Source organism: Melospiza georgiana, chromosome 4 (assembly GCF_028018845.1).
Source record: "Melospiza georgiana isolate bMelGeo1 chromosome 4, bMelGeo1.pri, whole genome shotgun sequence".
Classification (NCBI taxonomy): domain Eukaryota; kingdom Metazoa; phylum Chordata; class Aves; order Passeriformes; family Passerellidae; genus Melospiza; species Melospiza georgiana.
Window position 1 is genome coordinate 44,123,130 of NC_080433.1, and position 20,251 is coordinate 44,143,380.

Here is a 20,251-nt window from a genome sequence, read left to right on the forward strand (position 1 = left end):
ACAGCACTTAAATGCAAAAAAGACTCATGTTTTTAAAAAAATGAAGTACTGCTTTTGCAGAAAGTATTCCAGGAAGTATAGAATCAACATTGTTCTATTTCCAGCTCTTAAAAGATGGAAAAGTTTAAGTAGTTTACAAAGAAAATTAAATGTTCCTTCACAATGATCTTGTGAAATGTTTTGGTATATGCATTAGTACTATGAAGAATTTTTATGGCACCAGCATGAAATATTTGAGGTTGTTTTAGATCTGGTGAGGTGACATGGCATCACTCATTTTTGAATGTAGTAATGATTCCATTGCATCTCTGTTCCAAGCTAGAACCTAGCACAGAGAGCAGAAATTGAATTTTAAATTTAGCATATCTAATTATTCTTAACTGCATGCATTCTAAAGAAAAGAAATTCTTATTACAAAAAAAAAAAAAGCTCATGTCCTGTTTTTTTGTTATTTTGACACTCTGAGATAATTACAATTAAGAAACCAATCATATCTGTTACAGGACAGTGAAGTTATTATTAGTGACAAGAAGACAGGTGTTTCAGAGACATTCTGGAACCCAACATCTGAGATAAAGCAGCGTAGATTACATAGATACACTGTGAAGTTTGAAGAGCAAGATGACTTTGAATCAGAGAAGTAAGTTCACTATAGAACCATGTATTTATTTTTCCAAAATAAAACTCATAATCTTCTCCAAAATAGAAGCAAATTATCATTACTTTCCCATATTTGATGATACTAGCCTTTGATAATAAAAGAAAGTAACACTGTTAAATATAAGATCATTATTTATATGGATTAAGTCAGGGAAATCTTGATAGAAATGTAGATAAAACTTCTATTAAAATGGTAATATTCTCTTTGGAGGGTGGTCCATTTACTTAGCCTATAATTGAGGAAATTGCTGTTATTTCTGTCAACCAGATTGTGACTCTGGTGATTCTGTATATTGTTCATTTGTCAGGCTTTGGCAACAAGTGACAAAAGCAATAAATAATAAAGACCAAACAGAAGCTACTCAGGAGAAATATATTCTGGAAGAAGCTCAGAGAAGGAGTGCCAAAGAGAGGAAGCTTAAGGATGAAGAGTGGGCATGCAAGCTGTTCGATCAGGATTCAATCACAGGAGAATGGCACTATAAATATGCTGAGTGAGTCCTGGAGTGCTTGGTAATGTTGCTGAGCCTCTTCCTGTGGTTTCAGCAGCAAAAGAACGGATACATATAGCTTATTTATGTATAACAACATAGCTGTGCTATGCTCTAGATTTTTTGGGGCATGTCAGTTTGGTGTTTGTCCTCCCTTTTTTCCCCCTAGACTGACATCTATGCAGATTTTCCCAAACTGGAAAATATTGTACATATGGGCATACCAGCTGGAAATCAGAAAATCTAGTGTCTGAAAATCAGAGAAGCCTGTGCATAGTTGGATTGAGCCATTTAATTTGTTATATATTAGAATAACTCTAAGAATAGCAGCTTTGCAGCAATAGTTAATGCTGGGACGAGGTGGCTCTGCCTGGCTGTCAAATCTGTCCTGCACGAATGTCTATGAATCTCTTTGTGTGATGCTCTGGGTCAGAAGCTGAAGATGCAGCTGTCTCCCTGACTGCTGGAAGGTTGTATTCTGTGTCCTCACCAATGTTGCAAAAGTCAGCTTGAAGCTGAGCCCTTTACAAGTGATGGTTTTCACAGAGCACCCATGTTCTGCTGATTTTCTTTTCAGTACCCAGCATGCCTCTGTGTTGTAGGGATTGTAAAATTAAAAAGGCCAACAATGATACAATGAAATTAGGTAACTCTGAATCCATGGATGCTGGAAGCATATTCCAGTGGCTAAACATGGGAGGCCTTTACCTTTCTTCACAAGAATGGTGATATTAAGGTCATAGCGTAAGTGTATGTACGGGGAAGAGTACAAGAATCCTGAGTACTCTACACATCTCCAGCAAATTTGGAACATGGAGGTTTCCTGGAACCAAACAAGGAATCTCTGTATTTAACAACTCTCAGTTAATTCCTTTCCCATTTCATTGTCTTCTTATTAAGTTTGTGCAGACTTTCACCACTGAAAACATCGTGCAGCAGGGAAATTCCCCAACTAGATCAAATGCTCAGTGAAGCACCCTCTCTTGGTTTGAATCCTCTAGTGCTGTTGATGCCTCTTCCTGTTTGAGAGTTGGGAACAGTCCAGCTGAATGGACTGCCCATACTCTTGAACCCTGTGCAAAACCATTAGGAAGAGGACTTTACTTGAAATCTGTTAGACTTTAGAACCTATCTTGTAAATCTGCGTTATTCCTGATGTCCTTGAGGCCTTGTGCTTCAAGGATGTGTCACAGAAATTTTGCTATGTACCAGAAAGCAGTCTGCACTGATAGCATTCCCTGGAAAAAGCCTCTCCTTTCAAGCATATAATGCTGGCTCACCACCTGGTCCATGTATAGAGCAGTCTTCTACACTTACTGTGAAAGATGTGTTCAGTGAGCTGGAGCATTTGTTAAGGTATCTGGATTATGGATTTAGGCATCTGGATTACAAATAGAGAAGAGAGCAATGCCTAGTTCTTAACCCAGTTACCTCAGATGACATTTAATTCAAGTCAGGTTAAGCTAAGATGTGAGTGCAGGTCTGTGTTCACAACATCTGAAACAGCTACAGCTATTTAAAAGGCATGCAGAAGGACACAAAAGGAAATCCCTGCTCAATATACTCTGGCTAAAGCTCTGCGTCAGAACATCCTTCCTGCAGCTCACTTGCAGTTTCTGTCCTGAAATCTCTGTAATCAGTGGTGATGTTGGCGTTTTCCTTTGGCTGCTTGTTGTTCTCCAGTGAGTTATGTGTCTTATGCTGTTGTGGTTTTTAAAATTCTGAATCAGACTGTAATTGATAAAGCACTCTTAAAAATCAGAACAGGAAAACTGTGCATAGCACGTTAGCATCTCACGAAACCAGTCTCGATTACCATTAGCTGCTTTGGGATCAAAGCAGGTTTGAGGCAACTGATTCTTAAACTCTCCTTCATAGGCATATTTGAAAAGGAAAAATGAAAACTCAACAAAAAGCAGTCTAAATATTTTTAAATTCCTCTAATTTCCCTGTAGTTCTAAAATAATAACTGTGTCTGAAGCAGAAAATCTTTCATGATTCAATCAGATATGATTGGCAAAAAAAAATTCATTATGGTATTGTTGGTTAATGTAATAGTTTGTACTCCTATCAGCTGGCTGGGGGTTTGATCTGCACATGAAGTTCATTTTTTAGCTCTGTTGGCCCTGCAGGTTAAGACTGGACCATAAGTAGAAGATAAGATCATAATGCCATATCTGATTTCTGTGTAGTGAGAGTTTTAGCCTCTTCATACTGAGTAGTTTCTGAGCAAGGAAATATTTCTTATTGAAATTACTGTAGTGTTAACATTATTTACTTTGTCTAGTACCAGACCATGGGACCCTTTGAATGATATGATCCAGTTTGAAAAAGATGGTGCAATCCAGACAAAAGTTCGACATCGGACACCAATGGTATGTTCCAGTTCTGACAGCACATGCAAGATCCAGGAACTTGTATATATTGTATATTATGTGTATAAAGATCATTAGAGCATTGAGATTAATGGGAAATGTTGTTTACACACAATATTCAAAGTCTTTCACTTCTGTGTTGCATCCTAAGCAGCAGAAGTTACTTGATTGGGTAGGAATATAAAATATGCAAACTTGAGCTCAGCAGTTTAGTGTGTATTTTCCCTTAAATGGGAAGATGCACAAAATTCAGACTGCTAATACATCAAAAATTTTAACTTAGACTGCTCTTAGATATTGTGCTTTTAACTGTCATTGTTGGAATGTGCTGATTTGCTACAGTTCTGGTTCTCTGGAAATAACACACAAATTTATGAATTTTAGGTTACTGTTCCAAAAATCAAACGAAAGCCATCCGGTCTGAAGAAAGGAGAGTGTGGTTTCTCATCCCCAGAGCCTGATAACCAGGACTCCTCTGGGAGTGAAGGTACAAAAAGATACATTTACTTACACAAATAATAAATTTATTTGACAGCTGAAGAGTTCAGTGTCATAAGTACTCTTCTTATCACAATGTTTTTACAATATTTTAGTTCTATCCAATGTGAAGCATGTTCTGGAAAACAAAGCAGAATGGCTCATGGTTTTGATTGCAAATTTTCCTGTCTTTTTAAATGCAGTGTAGGTAGGCTTAAGTGCTATACATATTTAATATCTAGGGGAAAAGAATGATGTTCATAAACTGTTTTCTTTCTTTAAAATTTAGTTTAATTTGTAGATTAGTATGTGGCTAGAGAGTAAATTTTTCTTGTTGATAATGTTTGCAGAAGCTAAACAATATGATGAGTGTTTAAAAGATATTTCAAGCACTAAAGTTGCTGTTCTGTGGTATAGGTGACTCTGAAATAAAGTTTTCAATAGAAGCTAGTTAGAAAATTTTTTCCTCATTTTTGCTACAGGTTTAGTTTGTCTTTTGCACTTTGTTCCTTTTATGGCAGCAGTCACTTCAGTCAATTACATCTGGCTTTTGTATCCTTCTAGCACAACTTATGAAGCATAATACAAGAATAAGGAAAAAAGGGACAGACCTTGGTGAACTACATAGTGCCATTGAGTCTATAAAGAAAACACAGGAAGACATTAAGAGGTAGTACTAATTAAAATGCTTTAAAATGATTTAGAGAATAGTAATCTTGTAGGATTTTTTTTTCTCTTAGAGGCTGGTATGCATCTTTTCTCAAATATTGATTGCTCATTGATGTTTCAACGTTTTCCTCTAAAGCTGCCTTCTGTAGGGAACCCTAACATAGTAGAAAGTGTCAAATTGTCTAGTCTGTAATTTACAGGATACTGTTTTCTATCTTACAGGGAGATCACGGCGCTACGAAATAGAGTCACTTCTAATTCATCACCCTGGGACTACCATTCCTTGCAGTTTAAGCACTATGTCTTCATTGCACTTATGGTTCTGCTACAGCTTATCATTAATATCTTGTTCAAATAAGAAGTGTGAACAAGGGCCTTCTTGAACTGGAATGATCAAACTGTTACTGGGGACCATATTTTAAGCTGGACTTTAAATGATGCAATATTATGTAAAAGAACTGTGTAGCAGCAACTTACAGAACTTTGCCTCAGCATTCATGGTTCAGAATCATACTTGTGTCTACCCAGTTGCAGTAAGAACTGTGTAAGTGCCAGTACACTCTTGCTCCTGGTGTGTGCCTCTGTCTCGCAGTCATACGACATCAGCCTTGTGTTTATATTGCGTCACACAGATGAATCTTCACCACAGAATAGATCAAGTTCAACACTGAGGTCAGACCCCATAGGTAGGGTGTGAGTCCTTTATGGTAGAATGATAAACAGGCATACTTCATTACATATATAAACTTATCATTTTTGTAACAAAAAGTTTTGAAGTAGCCATCAGCTTTTGTAAATGGCATTGGGTGTTTGGAAGTAAACTTTTGTTTAAGGTCAAACAAATACATTATTATAGGAAAAATTGTGTGTGTTAGGAAATGGCAAGTAAAAAGTCTTTGGGAAATCTGCAATATAATGTCCTTGATTAGTTTTGGAAGTATGAGGTTTTTATCCTGAATTACTGTAGGCTTGTAAGCCAGCTGTTTTATAGTTTTAAAACTTAAGATTCATCTTAAAAACATTCCCACATCTACTGTACAGAGCACATTTTTAACAGTACAGCAGCCAGGGAGGTACTGTTTTGGTCTACTCTCTCATGAATTGCAAATGTCAAGGATTTATGGTATGTTTGTAAGTCTTGAAAAATCTACAGCTTTGGATTTACATTTGTTTATGGCCATGTCATGGTAAGCAGACAGACTGCTGATGCCAGGACTCATGGGTATTTTTGAAACAAAATGTCAAGGGGTATGCTTAGTGTGTAGCATGAGCTGAATCTCCAAAAGGCAGTGTAGAGTAGGATTCAGGCACTGTCATGAGCAGAGTTGCAAATGAAAATGTGTGTGTTTACACAGGGAAAGCTCAGAAGTTGTGTGATGGCTAACACCACGTATCTCAAAACAAGTAAGAGGAAAATCCAAGTGTTTGAAATCCCTCTGTACTGCAAGTATATACTACCTACCAGAATACATGGATGCACCTTCTTAGTATGCTGTAGTCATACACATTCATGCAAAGCTTAAGTTTAAATTCAAAACCAGGGTTTCTAACATTTTTTATTTGAAGAAATATATGCATGTATAGAATTTGTAAAATTCCAGCCAAAAATATAGTGCTGGTATTTATCTGGTGAGTTCCCTGTGCCAGTCAAGCATACCAAGGCAAAAAGGGGCTGTAGAAATGAAAAATTATTTTCAGTACCCCAGGTGAGACAACAGGAGGATGAGTGGCACAGTGTGAAGGACAGCCAAGTTTGTTTTCAGAGGATCCTCTCAGGAATCAAATCCATCCTGGGCAGTGGAATAGTTTGAAAGTCATGTTTGGCTTTTTGCCATGGCCAGGTTATGCCTCTGCCTTGGGCAGCCTGCCTGAGTCTCCAGGTGATCTGCCTTTCTGTTCTGCATCAGTCTCACTAGTATTTAGTAAAAATACTGTTTACTCGTTTATCTGTCCAGCTTATATATTTCTGTGGCTGACACCCATGCACCTCCCCTAATCTTTTACCTTTCCTCTTCTGTGGGCCTCAGCTGTGTGAAAGTCTATTGTGTAAGCAGTGAACTTCAGCATATTTCGTACAGCTTCACATCAGCATGGTTTGGTCTTGAATATCATTTTTCTGGAACGTGTTATGTTAACCAGATCTTGTAGCCATGGGCAAGACCAAACCTGGTTGGACTTCTATTAAATCCACAGCTGATTTAACAGGGGCAAAATTTGTGAACATAAAAAGTCCTTTCATAAACAAACAAAATAATTACAAATGCCTCAGTCTCTAAATGGAAACTGAAGTTACCCATGTATGAAATGGCATTAAGAAAGCAGAGTATTACGGCATTCACTTTAACATTCTTAGCCTGGAATTTGGCTGTTCATTATTGCATTCGCATGTCAAAGCTTCACCTGTCTTAAGATCCATTACAAGCCTTTAAACATACTCTGAACATGAGAATAATCCAATGAGTGAGATTTGGGCAATAACTTCAATCCCCTAAAATAATACTCTGCTAAATTTGTGGTGCTGAAACTCTTGAATGATAGTTTCAAGCTTTTATCTCCTTGTAAATAGAAATGTACTTCTGCCTTTTCATGCTGATTTTTTCAATCACTTCTATTGAAGAGCAGTGAATAACACAGTTTGCATGCATTTTTACATGGACCACATGGTAGTGACTGGATTTGACCCAGCCAGCTGGCTGGCTGGCAGTGTTGGACAATGTCAGACTAAAAAGATAATCCATTGCTGAAGTTCATGCTTAGCTCACGATGAGTGAAAGACTTGAACAGAGCAAAACAAAATCCTTTTGCTTATTTTCCTTTTCAACTTATTTTTTAGAGTTGAATTCTGTTGAAAAAGTGGTTTTAGTGATGAACTGGAAAGGTAAAGGATATGTGATGAAACTTCTTGAAAAGTAAGATTGCAGACTTCTGCAAGACTTTATGATTAGATAAATTCTGAAAAGTACAGTGAGAACCTAGTAATTTGCTGGATTTTGTATATTTCCTCATTTGAATAGAACAAAGAAACTTCTTCCCTATTTTTTACTGTACAGTTGGTCACAGACATGTATGGATCCTTTTTTTAGTGCGTCACCGTTGTCCTCTTTAGCCATGATGTACAGCAGATCTTGACTACTACCTGCTTAAGACTGAGCTCTGCACATATATAAAAATTGATTGTACAGTTTGCAGATGCTTGATGCTTGAGGGCTGTGGCCTTCTAGTTTTTAAAGTTTATAACAGCACTTGTTTTCACATTTGATTTCGAATTCCTGTTTTGTTTGGGTTTTTTTCCTTGTACAGGAAATATCTGCAGAATTTGCCATGTGGTTTTGTTGGGTTGGTTTGTTTGTTTTCAGATGCACTCTATGCCTTTAATTTGCCATTTAGGTACAGATTGCCTAACTGGGTACAGATAACCTAAGCTAAGAAAAAGTAAATATGCCATGTGAAATACAACAAGTATCATTTTCAGTAGATGATGTTTCTTGGATTTCATGTGTTGATTCCTTTTAAATAGTTGATATCACTTGATGAGGGTGTATAGTCTGGTTTTCGTGTCCTTCCTTCCACTTATGAAATCTCACAAATTATTTGCAAGGTTGTCTTGTAAAATGTAATGGTTGTGGTTTCTTCTTTTTTGTTTGTTTGCTGCCCTTGTGTGCCTTTGGCAAATTTTTTTCCTTCCTAGATTCATGTTTATGAAACAGACTTTGTATGTCAGTTTCTTAAAGGCTGTTATTTTTAGCTATTACCATTGTTTTGTAAATAATGTGTAACAAAAATTCTGTACATCTCTACGTTTTAATTATTTTTATTTCAGGAGTACCCGCAAATCACAGAAAATTTAGCAGATATTCAAGTATTGTAAACAGTGCCTTCTTGATGGGTTTCTATGCTGTTCGGAGACATGTAAAGATTTGTCAAATTTGTGCCATATATAATACCAGATCTTTTGTGAGGGCTGTTGTGTTTGAGAACTGATGTTCCTGCTTAGTCATTCTCTGGGGGGGAAAAAAATCAGCTCTTAAAACATTACACTATTTCTTCTTTCTGGCTGGTGAGCCGAAAGTCGAGGATTTGGGATGTTTACAGTGAAGCTGCACTACTTTGTGGTAATACAGAAATAGCTCGAATGATGTAACTTCGGGGTGAGATTATTTGGGCTTTTTCTCCTTAACTTTTTCTCCTTTCTGCCCTACCCCGGCCTTTCGCTCTGCCAAGCGGGAAGATTAGCCCTCAGGACACAGCGCCCGCTTTCCCGTCCCGCGTGTCCCGCCCTGTCCGACACCCGGGATCACGGCTTTGTGTGAGGGCTCTGAGCTGTTACGGCCCGCCTCCAATAAAGATGTGTCGCACCTCCGCGTCTCTGGGCTCTGTGCGCCGCTCCCTCTCCCGTTCCTCCGTCCCTCCCGCGCTCCCCGTGTTCCCCCTGTCCCGCCCTCCGCCGCTGCCCGGGCGCGGCGCGGCCCTGACGCTCTGCGGGCGGAAGGAAGGAGGGAGGGAAGGAAGGGGCGGCCCGGGCGCGGCGGCGATGGCGGCGGCCGGGCCGGAGCGGCCGCGCTTGTGGCAGGAGGCGGCGGCGCTGGCGGGCGCGGTGCGCGGCGCGCTGGGGCCGCGGGGCGGGCGGGCTCTGCTGCTGCGGCCCACGGGCGAGGCGATGCCGACGCGGGACGGGCGGCGGCTGCTGGAGGCGCTGAGCGTGGAGCCGCCCGCGGCCAGGTACCGCGGCGAGGGGGCCGGGCGAGGCCGGCGGGGGCGGCTCCCTAACGCTGGCCGTGTCCCCGCAGGGTGATGGCGGCCCGCGCCTGCAGCTACCGCGCCGCGACGGGGGACGGCGCCAAGAGCTTCGTGGTGCTGCTGGCGGCCGTGCTGGGCGGGCTGCGGGCGGCGGGCGGCGGCGCCGGGTTGCGGGGGGCGCTGCGAGATTTCGAGGCGCAAGTGCTGGAGCGGGCGGCAGCGCGGGGGCTGCGGCGGCACCTGCCGCCGGCGCCGCCCGGGTCGCTGGAGCCGCTGCTGGAGCCGTACCTGGCCGGCCGGCTGGGCCCCGGCGAGCGGCGGCGCCTGGCGCGGCTCTGCGCCGAGATGTGCCGGCGCTGCGCCCCGGCCGCCGCCACACGGCCGCAGGTGCTGCGGCTCCTCAGCCAGCGGTTCGCGGAGCTGCACGCCGCCGTGCCCGGCCTTCCCCTGGCGAGCTCCAGGGTCCTGCCCGGCATCGTCCTCCGCAGGGACTTCGCTGCCTACTGCCCGACGGACGGGGAGCTGCGGGCCCTACTCGTCACCGAGCCCCTGCGGCCCGCCCTGACGGCCCCCGGTGTGGAGTTCGTTGTAGACTCCGAAGGTCAGTACCAAGCTTCCCTGCGCTGGATCGCTAAGAGGACAGAAGTCTTAATGAAACACTTGCAGAGTAACAACGTTAAGCTGTTACTGTCCAGTGTGAAGCAAGAAGATGTAGTTATCTACTATGCCAAGTTATGTGGTGTGTCTGTGGTAGAGTGCTTATCCTCGGAAGAAATGGCCCTTATCAGTGAAATCACTGGTGTCTCCCCTTACGTGCCTTTTGGTGATACCCTGGACAGAGAGATAACCGAAACTGCAGTGGTAACCTTTTGCCGGCCCTTGCTGCTTGTCTCCAAGAGATGTGTCCACGTTGGCTTCGCCAGTGTGTGTGCCTTCCAGCCCCACTGCCTGATCCTGTGTGGGCCGGTCGATGGCGTTAATGATCAACATGCTGCTGCTCTGCAAGAGGCGTTCACAATGCTGCAGCAGCTGTTCAAAACAGTTGATCAGAGGGGGGAATGGAAAGCGGAAGGTGAAAGCCAGAGTAAAGCCTCAGATGTTTACACTTGGCATTCTTCAGCAATTCAGAAACAGCTGGTAATAGAAAATACTTGTAATATTAACCAGGTTTCTGAATGTCAGCTGAAAGCACCTAGTGACGAAACAGAAAGGAAAATTTTTGACCCTGATAAAAGTGATCTGCTGGTCCACAATCAAAAGAACCACAGCACTCCTGTATTAGTGGCACTTAACACTGATACAGTCACTGCCTGTGAGTGCCTGGATGTTGGCAAAGGTCTAGAGAAAACATGTTGCCATATAGTTCCATTTAAACGGGAGGATAGTTGTGCAGATGTTGCACAGGATTACTCCAACTGCCTCATAGAAGCAGGATCAGTTTTGCCAGTAGGAGGTTACTTTGAAATCCTGTTACATTATTATATTCAGGATTATGCAAAACAGTGTCAGCAGTCAGAGTTAACCATTGTATCTAACGTAGTTGCTGATGCTTTGCTAAGTATTCCCAAGGTTTTGTACCAGACAGAACGAGATGGCTTTACCAAATTCTATCTTGAAGCCATTAATTTACTCAAAAAAAATCAGCCACTGCCTGTCAACAATGAAGGCTTAGAGTCAGTGTATTGCAAATACCAGTTAGTCATTTCAGTTCTTCATTGTCTTACAGAGCTTCTCTCCATAGACTTAGTAATTGGTATTAGGCGGCCGCTCCAAAAAATTCAGGATCGTGACTCAGAAGATGACACTTGAAATAATTAATAAAGAATGATGTTTACACGTGTTGTTTCCTTGTGTCTTCTTGTCAAATGGACACCCTCAAAAGTCCGTGCTAGAGCCTAAAAGATGCTTCTTCTCTAAGAAGATAAAGGCTAACCAGCAGAGACTGTGGAAAACTGGGTTATGAACAATATGACCTTGACATTTTGAGCATGAGGGAGTGTAGCCATTTTCCACTGCAGATGTGCAGTGCAGTCTCCATCCACATGCTGAGGATTCTGTGTACATTCAAGCCAAGGGTCAGCTTTCCCTCTTTTGGTGGATTGAGTGTTTTCACAAGCTAGATGTAATTTCTTTTCTTGGCATGTTTAAAGTTGCCAGTATGACAGGAGCCACTGAACTTTCAAGTTACAAACCAAAGGGTAGATTTTGTAGCCTTCATAATTAGCCAGATTAAATTTTTTTTAAAATAAAAGTATTTTGTACACATCATAATTTCGACTATAAAGGGAAAAATCTAACTTGTTAGCCTCTTCCCAATGAAGAATTTTCTGATAGGAGATGCAGCATTTTTATCTTCCATTGAGTTCATTTCAGTTAAACTAGAAGAGTTAAGAATAATTTCATACCATGACTTTATGGCAGCTTCTCTGGAAAATTAGTTTATATGGCATTGCTTAATACAACTCTTTGTTTTAACTACAATAGGTTGAGTTGTGGTCTTGGTATAAAAGGCTATGTACTTACAGGAAAAAAAATAAAGCAGTTCTGTTTGAAAAACTTGAGACAGTTCAGTCTTTGATCATTAAGAATGTTATTCTGGGTTTGTTTTTTGGTTGGTTCTGGTTTTCCCTAATTCTTTTTTCCTTAGAATTTTCACCGTAATAATATTTGCTTTAAGTCCAGAAGCACCTGCATGTGTACCTCCCTTTCTGCTGGGTCCTAAAAATTATAGGTTTGATGGAGGAGGTTTTTGAGTAACTTGACCAGCTGCAGCTGATAATGGTATCAAGTTGGTTCTGTGTGCATTTCCCAGTGTTGCATAATACTGAGAGTAATGGTTTTGTTTGGCTTTTTTTTTTTTCATTCTAATAAATGAAATTGAGTGGGGCTGTTTAAAGCCATAGGCATAAGTCATATGTACTTGCTATACCTGAGATGATTACAACTAGAAAAGATATTTTTTTTCCCCCTCCATTAATTTAGGCTTTTCCTTTTTCAGCTTCTTCAGAAGACTCAAACTATCCAAATTCTTTCAGGTGTTTTGTCAGCAATGCTTTGTTTGACTGCAACTTTCCATTGACATTTTACATATATTCCTGGTAATAAAACACATGGTAATAATTTTTTTTTCCTGACAAATACACTCTTACAGACGTGCAGATGAATAATAGTGAAACTCAGGGCTCACTAGAGTGGTTTCTTTACCAAAGAACTAAGGACAGTAATTGTTTTTGTTAGAATCTTTTGGCAGGTGTGGAGGTGGTGGAGAATTAAACAGGGAGGAAAGAGAATCCCATCCTTGTTGCTGCAATGTCCTCTTGGAAGCTGCTTAATATGACAGGTGTAGTATGAGCCTAGAGAAATCTCCTTTGTGGAATGTTCCAGAGCTGTGTGCCCTGTTCTGCCTGGAGGGCGCTGGGAGCTCCCACCAGCCCTGGCGCTTCAGCAGCCACTGGGGTCTGCGTTTTACTGCTGTAATGAGCTGATGAGACAGTTTTGCTCTTGCACATGTTTCTGAAATACCCTCTTCAAACCACTGACCAACTTGCTGGCCAGAGAGATTGATTTGCTCTGTGGTAGTCTAACTACTGTGGCATAGAACATGTGAAGCCTGGCAGCAGCAGGGGTTCTCTGCAGAAGCAACTTTTGTGTTCTGAATCAAGGTGCTGTCTAAATAAAGAGAGTACTGTGTCATTTCACTTTATACCATTTGCACGTCTGGTTACTTTCAGTACTGCAGTTTCTTTGAAAGGTTAAAAATATTTTGTTACATGAACAGACTTCTGGTTATTTGATTTAAATTGCGTCATTCTTACTGGGAAGAAGAAAGTCCAGAAATTTTATCATATATAGAACTTTTACTTTTGCATGCCAGAGATACAAAGGAGAATTAAAAAATGACAGTTATATAAAACTTTTTTTCTGACCTGTTTTTGGTGAAACCTCTTGAGTCTGAAGATTCATGGAGGCAAGAACTATATTTCTATGACTTCTCTGTCCTTTTATATTTTATCAATTATCTGTTTTCCATTTTGAACCACTGTTTCCCTATTCTGTCTGCAGAACTGGGATCATGGCAGGCTTTTCCCTTGGATAGGAATGTCCCTTCATTCTTTGTCCTGGTCTGCAGAAGTGGATGCTTGCTCAGGATTTGGCTGTTGGGTTCCAGTCCTGGAGTCTAAACTCATTACAAGATGTGCACCAGCTCAAGGGGGAAAGAAAGGCATTAACTTAGTCTTTGGAAAGAAGAACGGATTTACTGCTAGATTCAGCTCTTCCTTAACCTTAGGAGTCTTCTTCAGTAATTAGCCTGGATGTAAACATGTAAACATCTTAGAAAATGTTTTGGGTTCACTGCTATCCCATCTGCCCCTTAAGAGAAAGGCTGCTTGTAGCCCTGAGAAGCAGCTCAGTCTGTCTTGTGGGCTCTGCCTTGGGTGCTGTCCCTGCCATTTCTGCTCTGCTGATGTTTGTGACCTGCTTCAGCAGCGCCCCACATTGCCGAGGCTGCCTGGGCTGTTCATGCTGCTCCTTGGTGCCTAAGCCTTAGGAATGCAATAGCTCATACATCTCACAGCTATCCTGATTTTTAAAGCTGTCCCTAGCTGTAGCTTGCCCTTTGTCAGGGGGACAAGTGATCTCTTGACACAGTGACAGGGATCAAAGAGGTTACTTGGAACAGCTTGGGACAACATGTTTACTCACTCAAAACCACAGGGACCAGTGTGTTGGAGCATTCACTGGGGTTGTAACAGCCTATGGCTTTTTCTTCATGCACTGTTTCACAGAGATTATTTTTCACCATGATTCTGTTATTTTTATATTTCTAAATATGGGTTGGCCTCCATGCAAAGTGGAAGTTAGGTACACATGGACATGTGTTTCAACTCCAATCTTGAAATAAGACATTAACGTCACGGATGCTGATACTAATAGTGATGCTTTAAGTTTTAGCTTTCATATTTTTCAGATTCTGTACTGCCTTAGTGTGTAACTGTGAACTTCATATAAAGTGTTAGCAAGTTCTCTTCACAGTTCAGTTAGACAAAACAATCCTTTTCCAGCCTGAGAACCAAGGACACCATTGCAGCTTCAGGCCCAAAAAGTGTAAACAACAGCAAATTGAGGAGAGCAATCCGGGAGGATGGGACTTCATAATCTGAAGCTGTAATTGGACCCCAATATGCTAATGGATCAAAACTTATAAAAGTGTGAAAACTCGTGACTGGACATCTGTCTTGTGTCCATCTTGAGTAGATACACAGCTGGGCTCTTGTACCACCCAAGGTTCATCCTTTGAAAGCCTTTTAATAAATACCTACTTTATTCCTTTATCTAGCCTCTGTTCCAGGTAGCCTCTCTAGGCATCAATAGCCTAAGATTAAAAGAATGGCTTTTAAAATAACTTGATGTTTAACTCTCCTTTCTGCAGCCCTTAGCAAACTTAGATTCTGTACCATGTGGTACAGTTCATGTCTCTGTCCCACATGAAATTCATCCGAATATTTTGAAGGCATTCATCCCACCCACAAGGACTTGTAGGTATATTTTAAGCAAGGTAATCCTATTTGTTAGGTAGCAGATTCACATGTACAGGCAGGTAGTTTCTCTTTTTCCTTACATTTTAAAAACCCTGGTTTTATTATATGGGTCTAGTAATGTGCAGTGAGACTAGGTTGAAACTGCCTCCTGCATGCAGTTCTTGAGAATAGGAATAATTTATTTACATGACAGGAACACACTGGTTTTTATTTGTTGGTTTGTGTGGGGGTTGAGTCTGAACAGAGGTTTGCAGGTGCTGGGACCCCACTGAGGCAGCCTCTGTTCCCCAGCTGTCCTGGATCTGCTATCCCCACTGCCAACCCTGCCAGCTCCTCCCTGCCCAGCACCTTCCCTGGCCATGCTCGCTGCTCTCCCTGGTTACCAAACAGGTATGGCTTAACTTCTTTTGTGCAAGTTATGCAACCTGAGTGTGGCCTTACATTTTCATCCATGCTTAGCTGACCTTCAGCATTTTTGGCAGCTGTACAGAGAGCATCACTAAATAGGAACCAGACACAACAAAGATAATTGTTATGTTGTGCCACAAATCTCATGCTGCTGAGTCACATTTGTAAGAGGGGATAGGGAAATGCAATGTTTTGTTTAGGAACCTAACTCTATATTGGCATATTTTATATTTTTCTGTATATTTTATATGCAGAAAAATTATATTGTTTCTGTTGCTATCTCTAGAAGTCATCTTCCAGAGCCCAAAGGTAGGGGATTAATCGTGCCGTGCGAGAAGATTAAGGAAGATTAAATTCTTCACTTGCATATGTCTCCTGGACTTCACTAGAATTGTATTAGTCTGTTCTAAATTTCCTTTTTGTTACATGACGTCTGCTATCAGTGGTAGAAACTTCTGATTTCATTGCTGAATTATTTCTATACTTGTTTAGGTTAATCTATCCTCTTCCATTTTTTTTAGTCAGGTTCTTTTAAATCTCATGTTAAGAAAGAAAAACTTTCAATGTTCAGCTGCAAAATTCTGTTTAGTTTAATTTTGATCTCAAAATCTAAGAAACTATGTGGTTTTGTCACTGGTAAACCCAAATATTAAATAGTTGTTCTATTTACTATAGTACTTATCCCATTATTGCTATTAAAACTAAACAAAACAAGAGAGTAATGAATTTAGCACCAGTCACTTTGAAATGCTTTGGCTGTAATTAACACGATTGTAGTTTTCCAGTATAATTTTGTGTAAGGTGTTGTTTGTGTTCTGTTAATGAGACTAGAAATAGATGTTTAGATCTAGGATTATGCAAATTACTTCTCCCTTAATAGAATAGAATATTAAACTAATAATTACTTCCAGGAATAAGAATTCTAATTTTTGCATTCTGAAACTAAAAACAATAGCAAAAATGTAATAGATGTAATACATAGTAGCTCCTTCTTTATTATATGGTTCAATAAAGGACCAGATTTTGTAAGCGATGCTCGTTCCTGTAATAGATCATGCAGTGTACCCTTTTTAAAAACAGTCCTGGCAAAAAGAAAACAAAAGAGTTTTCCATAGGGAGGCCATTTGTGCTGGTTCAGCTTGTTTCTCACAAAGTCACCAGCAGATAAAAGAGCTGTTACACTGAGGCTTTGGTCCAGTGCAGGATTAAGGGCACATCAGTAATGCTCTGTCGTGCATGGCTGTGTCCTAAGCCATCAACAGCTGAAATCACTATAAAAGATAAATTTTCCATTAAAGATATTTTTAAAAGGTACTGTTTTACTGAACAGATTTTTTAATCTGTTCTTATTTTGAGATTCCTGGTAAAACAAACCAGCATGGTGATCTTGCTTTTGATAAGAATCATGACCTACTTTCAGTGGATGTCTTCATTTTGCAGGCTAGGCATCTGATTAAATATTACCTTAAAATGGGGATGCAGAGAGGAAATACATAGCAGGGCTTTCTTTGTGTACATGGGGGAACAGGCAGCTCCAGATTAGAGTAACATCCACTGAGATATTAACTTTAGATTTGGTACATGTCTGGTATCATGTATAAGGATTATATTTATATGCCACTGCTTTAGGAGCACTGAAAGTGATTGTAGAAACTGCTGGATTATATTCATGGACAAATTAAACTGCTTGGGAACTTTTTTCTAAAATCAGAAATACTCTGAGACTTTTAATTACTGATGCAGTTCTGAAAAAGTACAAAATAATCACAAATGCTGAAACAATTTAAATCTGTTACCAGTGTTGACTGTACTGGAGATGTTATTGGCATGAGGGTTTTTTAATGTCCTAGTGTTAGGAGTATAACCCTGAGGAGCAGTGCCTCACAGCAGAGCTGCTGCTGCCATTCCTGTTGGCACTGGAGGTAGCTCTGCCCTTGCACTCCAGCAGTCACACAAAGACGGCTCCTACGGTGCCAAGATTAGATGTGGTACAGTTCACCTTACCAGAGTGTTTAGGATTGAATTTCAGCAGCTCAGTAAATCTTGCAGGCTATGGTGTAGGTAAGCAGAGGGGTTTTTCTGGCATTTCCAAACAACCAGTGCTTATAATGCAGCAAGTATTGGAAATTACATTCCCTGTAATCGGAGACATTTTTGTCACCTTGCAGAATTTTTCAGTGAGACACATTTTAAGCCTTGGCAGTAATTAGCAAGTAGTATCAGGATCATTTTGTTCTAGGACTCCCCTCTGTTAAAAAGTTTGCCACCTGGGCTATAATCCTAAGTGCTGCAGAAGTTACAAGAGGAGCCAATATATAATCACGCAGAAAGCAGGAAATTTTCCCCTCCTGTGTCATTGCCTTTTCTTTCTGCTTGACTGTAGAGCTCATGAGGCAGTGAAATATGGAAATAACTCCGTGGGTGTGTGGGTGGAGAGGAGAAGACAGGAGATAAGAAGGCCCAGTTCAAAAAGAAGAGGGAGGAAAGATGAAGGCTGATTGATGAATAGAACATAGAAAAGGACTGTCGTGTAGAAGGAAGAATATAGACTCTCCGATTCGTGAATGGGGAGAACCAGCCCCAGCTTTCACACCTTTCTCCCTGGAGAAGCAGTTGCAAAGGGAAGACGTTAAGTTCTCCTCTCCCTTTTGGGAGACTGGTATCTTTTTCCACTTGGTAGTTGCCAAGTGGAAAAAGATAAAATCCATAAAGCCGATTTTCTCCTATCCTGGTGTAGAGGAGTAGCTACCTTGGAAAGTGTTAGGAGCTCTGGAGACAGTCTGTCTACGCCTCAAGGTGTCCTGGGCTGTAAACTTGCAACGGCCTGAGATAAAGATTCACATTTCTGTTCCTGAAGCTCAGTGTCTAGGAGTGGGTAAGAAATGACTGGGTGTGGATTACATTTATTTAGATAGCACATCTTGTCCTCACTGTCCTGAGCCTCTGGAATGTGCTTTGATCCTTAGGTCTTTCAGAGGTGCAGGCTGGTATCAGCAGTGCAGAGTTTGGCTCCCCAGCCTCAGCCTTGAGGGGCTCAGGGCTTGAGCTTTAGTGGTGTCCTGTGCCTGGGGAGCCCACACAGGTTCGTGTTTCAGGGCACCTGGTGAATAACAGGGCTGTAGTGGGAAGTTGCTGGGTTTACTGCTTTGAAAATAATTGTACAAACTCTTATTTAAGCCATAAATCATCAGCTGATAAATTTGCCATCTGCTAGGCCTTAGATAATGGATCTAAATTTACTTATGTTAGAGCATAGAAAGCCTGTCTAGGACCTCCAAGCTTACTTTTCATAGTGAAATACAGCAGGAGTTCAGTGCTTTTAGCCTCCTCATTGAATTGTAGGGAAAAAGTAATTTTCTTGTGTAGTTCTGTCTTCTTATAAGACTGAAATGTTTTAAGAGAAATGATTCTTGTAAAACTCATAGGTTTCCAGCATCTCCAATACCAATCCAGCATTGGTAGCATCTTGTTTGTTTAATAGCTGGCACTTATGAAAAATGTCTGTCCTGCTGAAAACAGCAAGTTTCAGCCTCTGCATATTCAGACCCCAAACCTCTAATCCAAATGTATTCAAGTGATTATAAACAGAAGATACTGAATTGACAGAGTACCAGACCAGTAAAATTAATTGCCTAGCACTTAAGAGCAGAAGATGATTGATACCAGTTTTTTTTAAATAATAGTTCACATTGCTTTTCCTGCTGAAAAAAAAAAAAATGTGGTTGAATTAAAATGCATGAACAAGATCATAAATCATTTTCTTGCTATTGTATTTAACATATTTGAGTTTTAACCATTTATTCTGTGGTGTCTCTAGGGCTTTGTAAATATGATTAATATATGATCTCAAAAGCCTTTTATTGATTCAGTAACTGACTGACTTTGGCTGTAGCATTTAAACAGTAAAAATCAAATTATAATAAAAATGTAGGAAACATCTCTGAATATCCTGGAAATCTGACCCCATGAACCATTGGGAGAAACTAGTGGATTTTTTCTTCTGGAGTTTTATAACAATTTGTGCCTGAGGTTAGGATTGGATCCTGAACCAGCAGCATCTGCAAATGGCATTTAGAATCTCATGAACTGTGCAGCATTTTAAAAATTGTACCTTTACATTTTGACATTGCTCAGATTTATAACGAAGTCTGAATTTATATCGAAATGCAGAGAAATAAATTTCTCATCATTATTCCCTCTGGATTCCTGTTGGCAGAATGAGTGGGTGTTCATGTCAGAAGGTAGAATAAATGCTAGTGCCTTGAAATGCTGCCTCTACAGCTCCTAATGGTGTTGCACTTGTCATTGTGAACTTTCCAAATGCTCCAGTTTTGAACTTGGAATAAATTTGCTCCACTCGTAAAAACACCCACGTCTGTAGGAAGAAATGTGTGCATGTACCTTTCTTTAGTTTCCATAATGTGACATGTGTTTTCCCTCTGTAATTTTCCTCCCTGGCACTGTTTTTATGTGCCATGAGACACTGGCCATTCCTTATCCATATTCTTTCCTCAAGGTTGAGAGTTGTCATGTTTTGTTAAAATCTTAGATGCCAGAATTTCTCTTGACTTACTATTTATGTGCTCACATTTTTTAATTACCCTATTCAAAAATTATGTTTAAGAGTCATTGAATGATTTAATAGAGAACAGCAGATATGAATATTCAATTTGAAGAAAGCAAATACTGAGGACTTTTCAAACTTTTCACAATAACAGGCATTTATTGTAAAAATAACAGACCGACAGTTGGTCTTCTGCTGAAATAGCTATTAAATACCACAGAGTTGTATTTATATTGTATTATTCCACAATAATCAGCTAGAGGAGGAGGAGGCAGAGTTTAAGACCCCAGGGTTTTATCATTGCTGGCACTGATTTACTGCATAGCCTAG

General features: G+C 40.6%; 2 protein-coding genes across 7 annotated transcripts in view; both read left to right on the top strand.

Annotated features, from left to right (window-relative positions):
* OSBPL8 (oxysterol binding protein like 8) overlaps positions 1 to 9,028 on the top strand; it is an 83,520-nt gene extending 74,492 nt beyond the window's left edge. For all 6 annotated transcript variants that reach the window (XM_058022045.1, XM_058022046.1, XM_058022048.1 and 3 more), the window contains 6 exons: positions 504 to 640; positions 969 to 1,154; positions 3,439 to 3,526; positions 3,911 to 4,013; positions 4,568 to 4,673; positions 4,895 to 9,028. In XM_058022045.1, coding sequence (XP_057878028.1) covers positions 504 to 640; positions 969 to 1,154; positions 3,439 to 3,526; positions 3,911 to 4,013; positions 4,568 to 4,673; positions 4,895 to 5,030 — 756 coding nt within the window. In that variant the 3' untranslated portion in view covers positions 5,031 to 9,028. The remainder of the gene's footprint in view (positions 1 to 503; positions 641 to 968; positions 1,155 to 3,438; positions 3,527 to 3,910; positions 4,014 to 4,567; positions 4,674 to 4,894) is intronic.
* Positions 9,029 to 9,314: 286 nt separating this feature from the next.
* Positions 9,315 to 11,243, top strand: BBS10 (Bardet-Biedl syndrome 10). Its single transcript, XM_058022052.1, has 2 exons — positions 9,315 to 9,391; positions 9,460 to 11,243. The coding sequence occupies exons 1-2, from the start codon at positions 9,330 to 9,332 to the stop codon at positions 11,216 to 11,218; spliced, it is 1,821 nt and encodes a 606-aa protein (XP_057878035.1). The 5' UTR covers positions 9,315 to 9,329; the 3' UTR covers positions 11,219 to 11,243.
* The last annotated feature ends 9,008 nt before the right edge of the window (positions 11,244 to 20,251 follow it).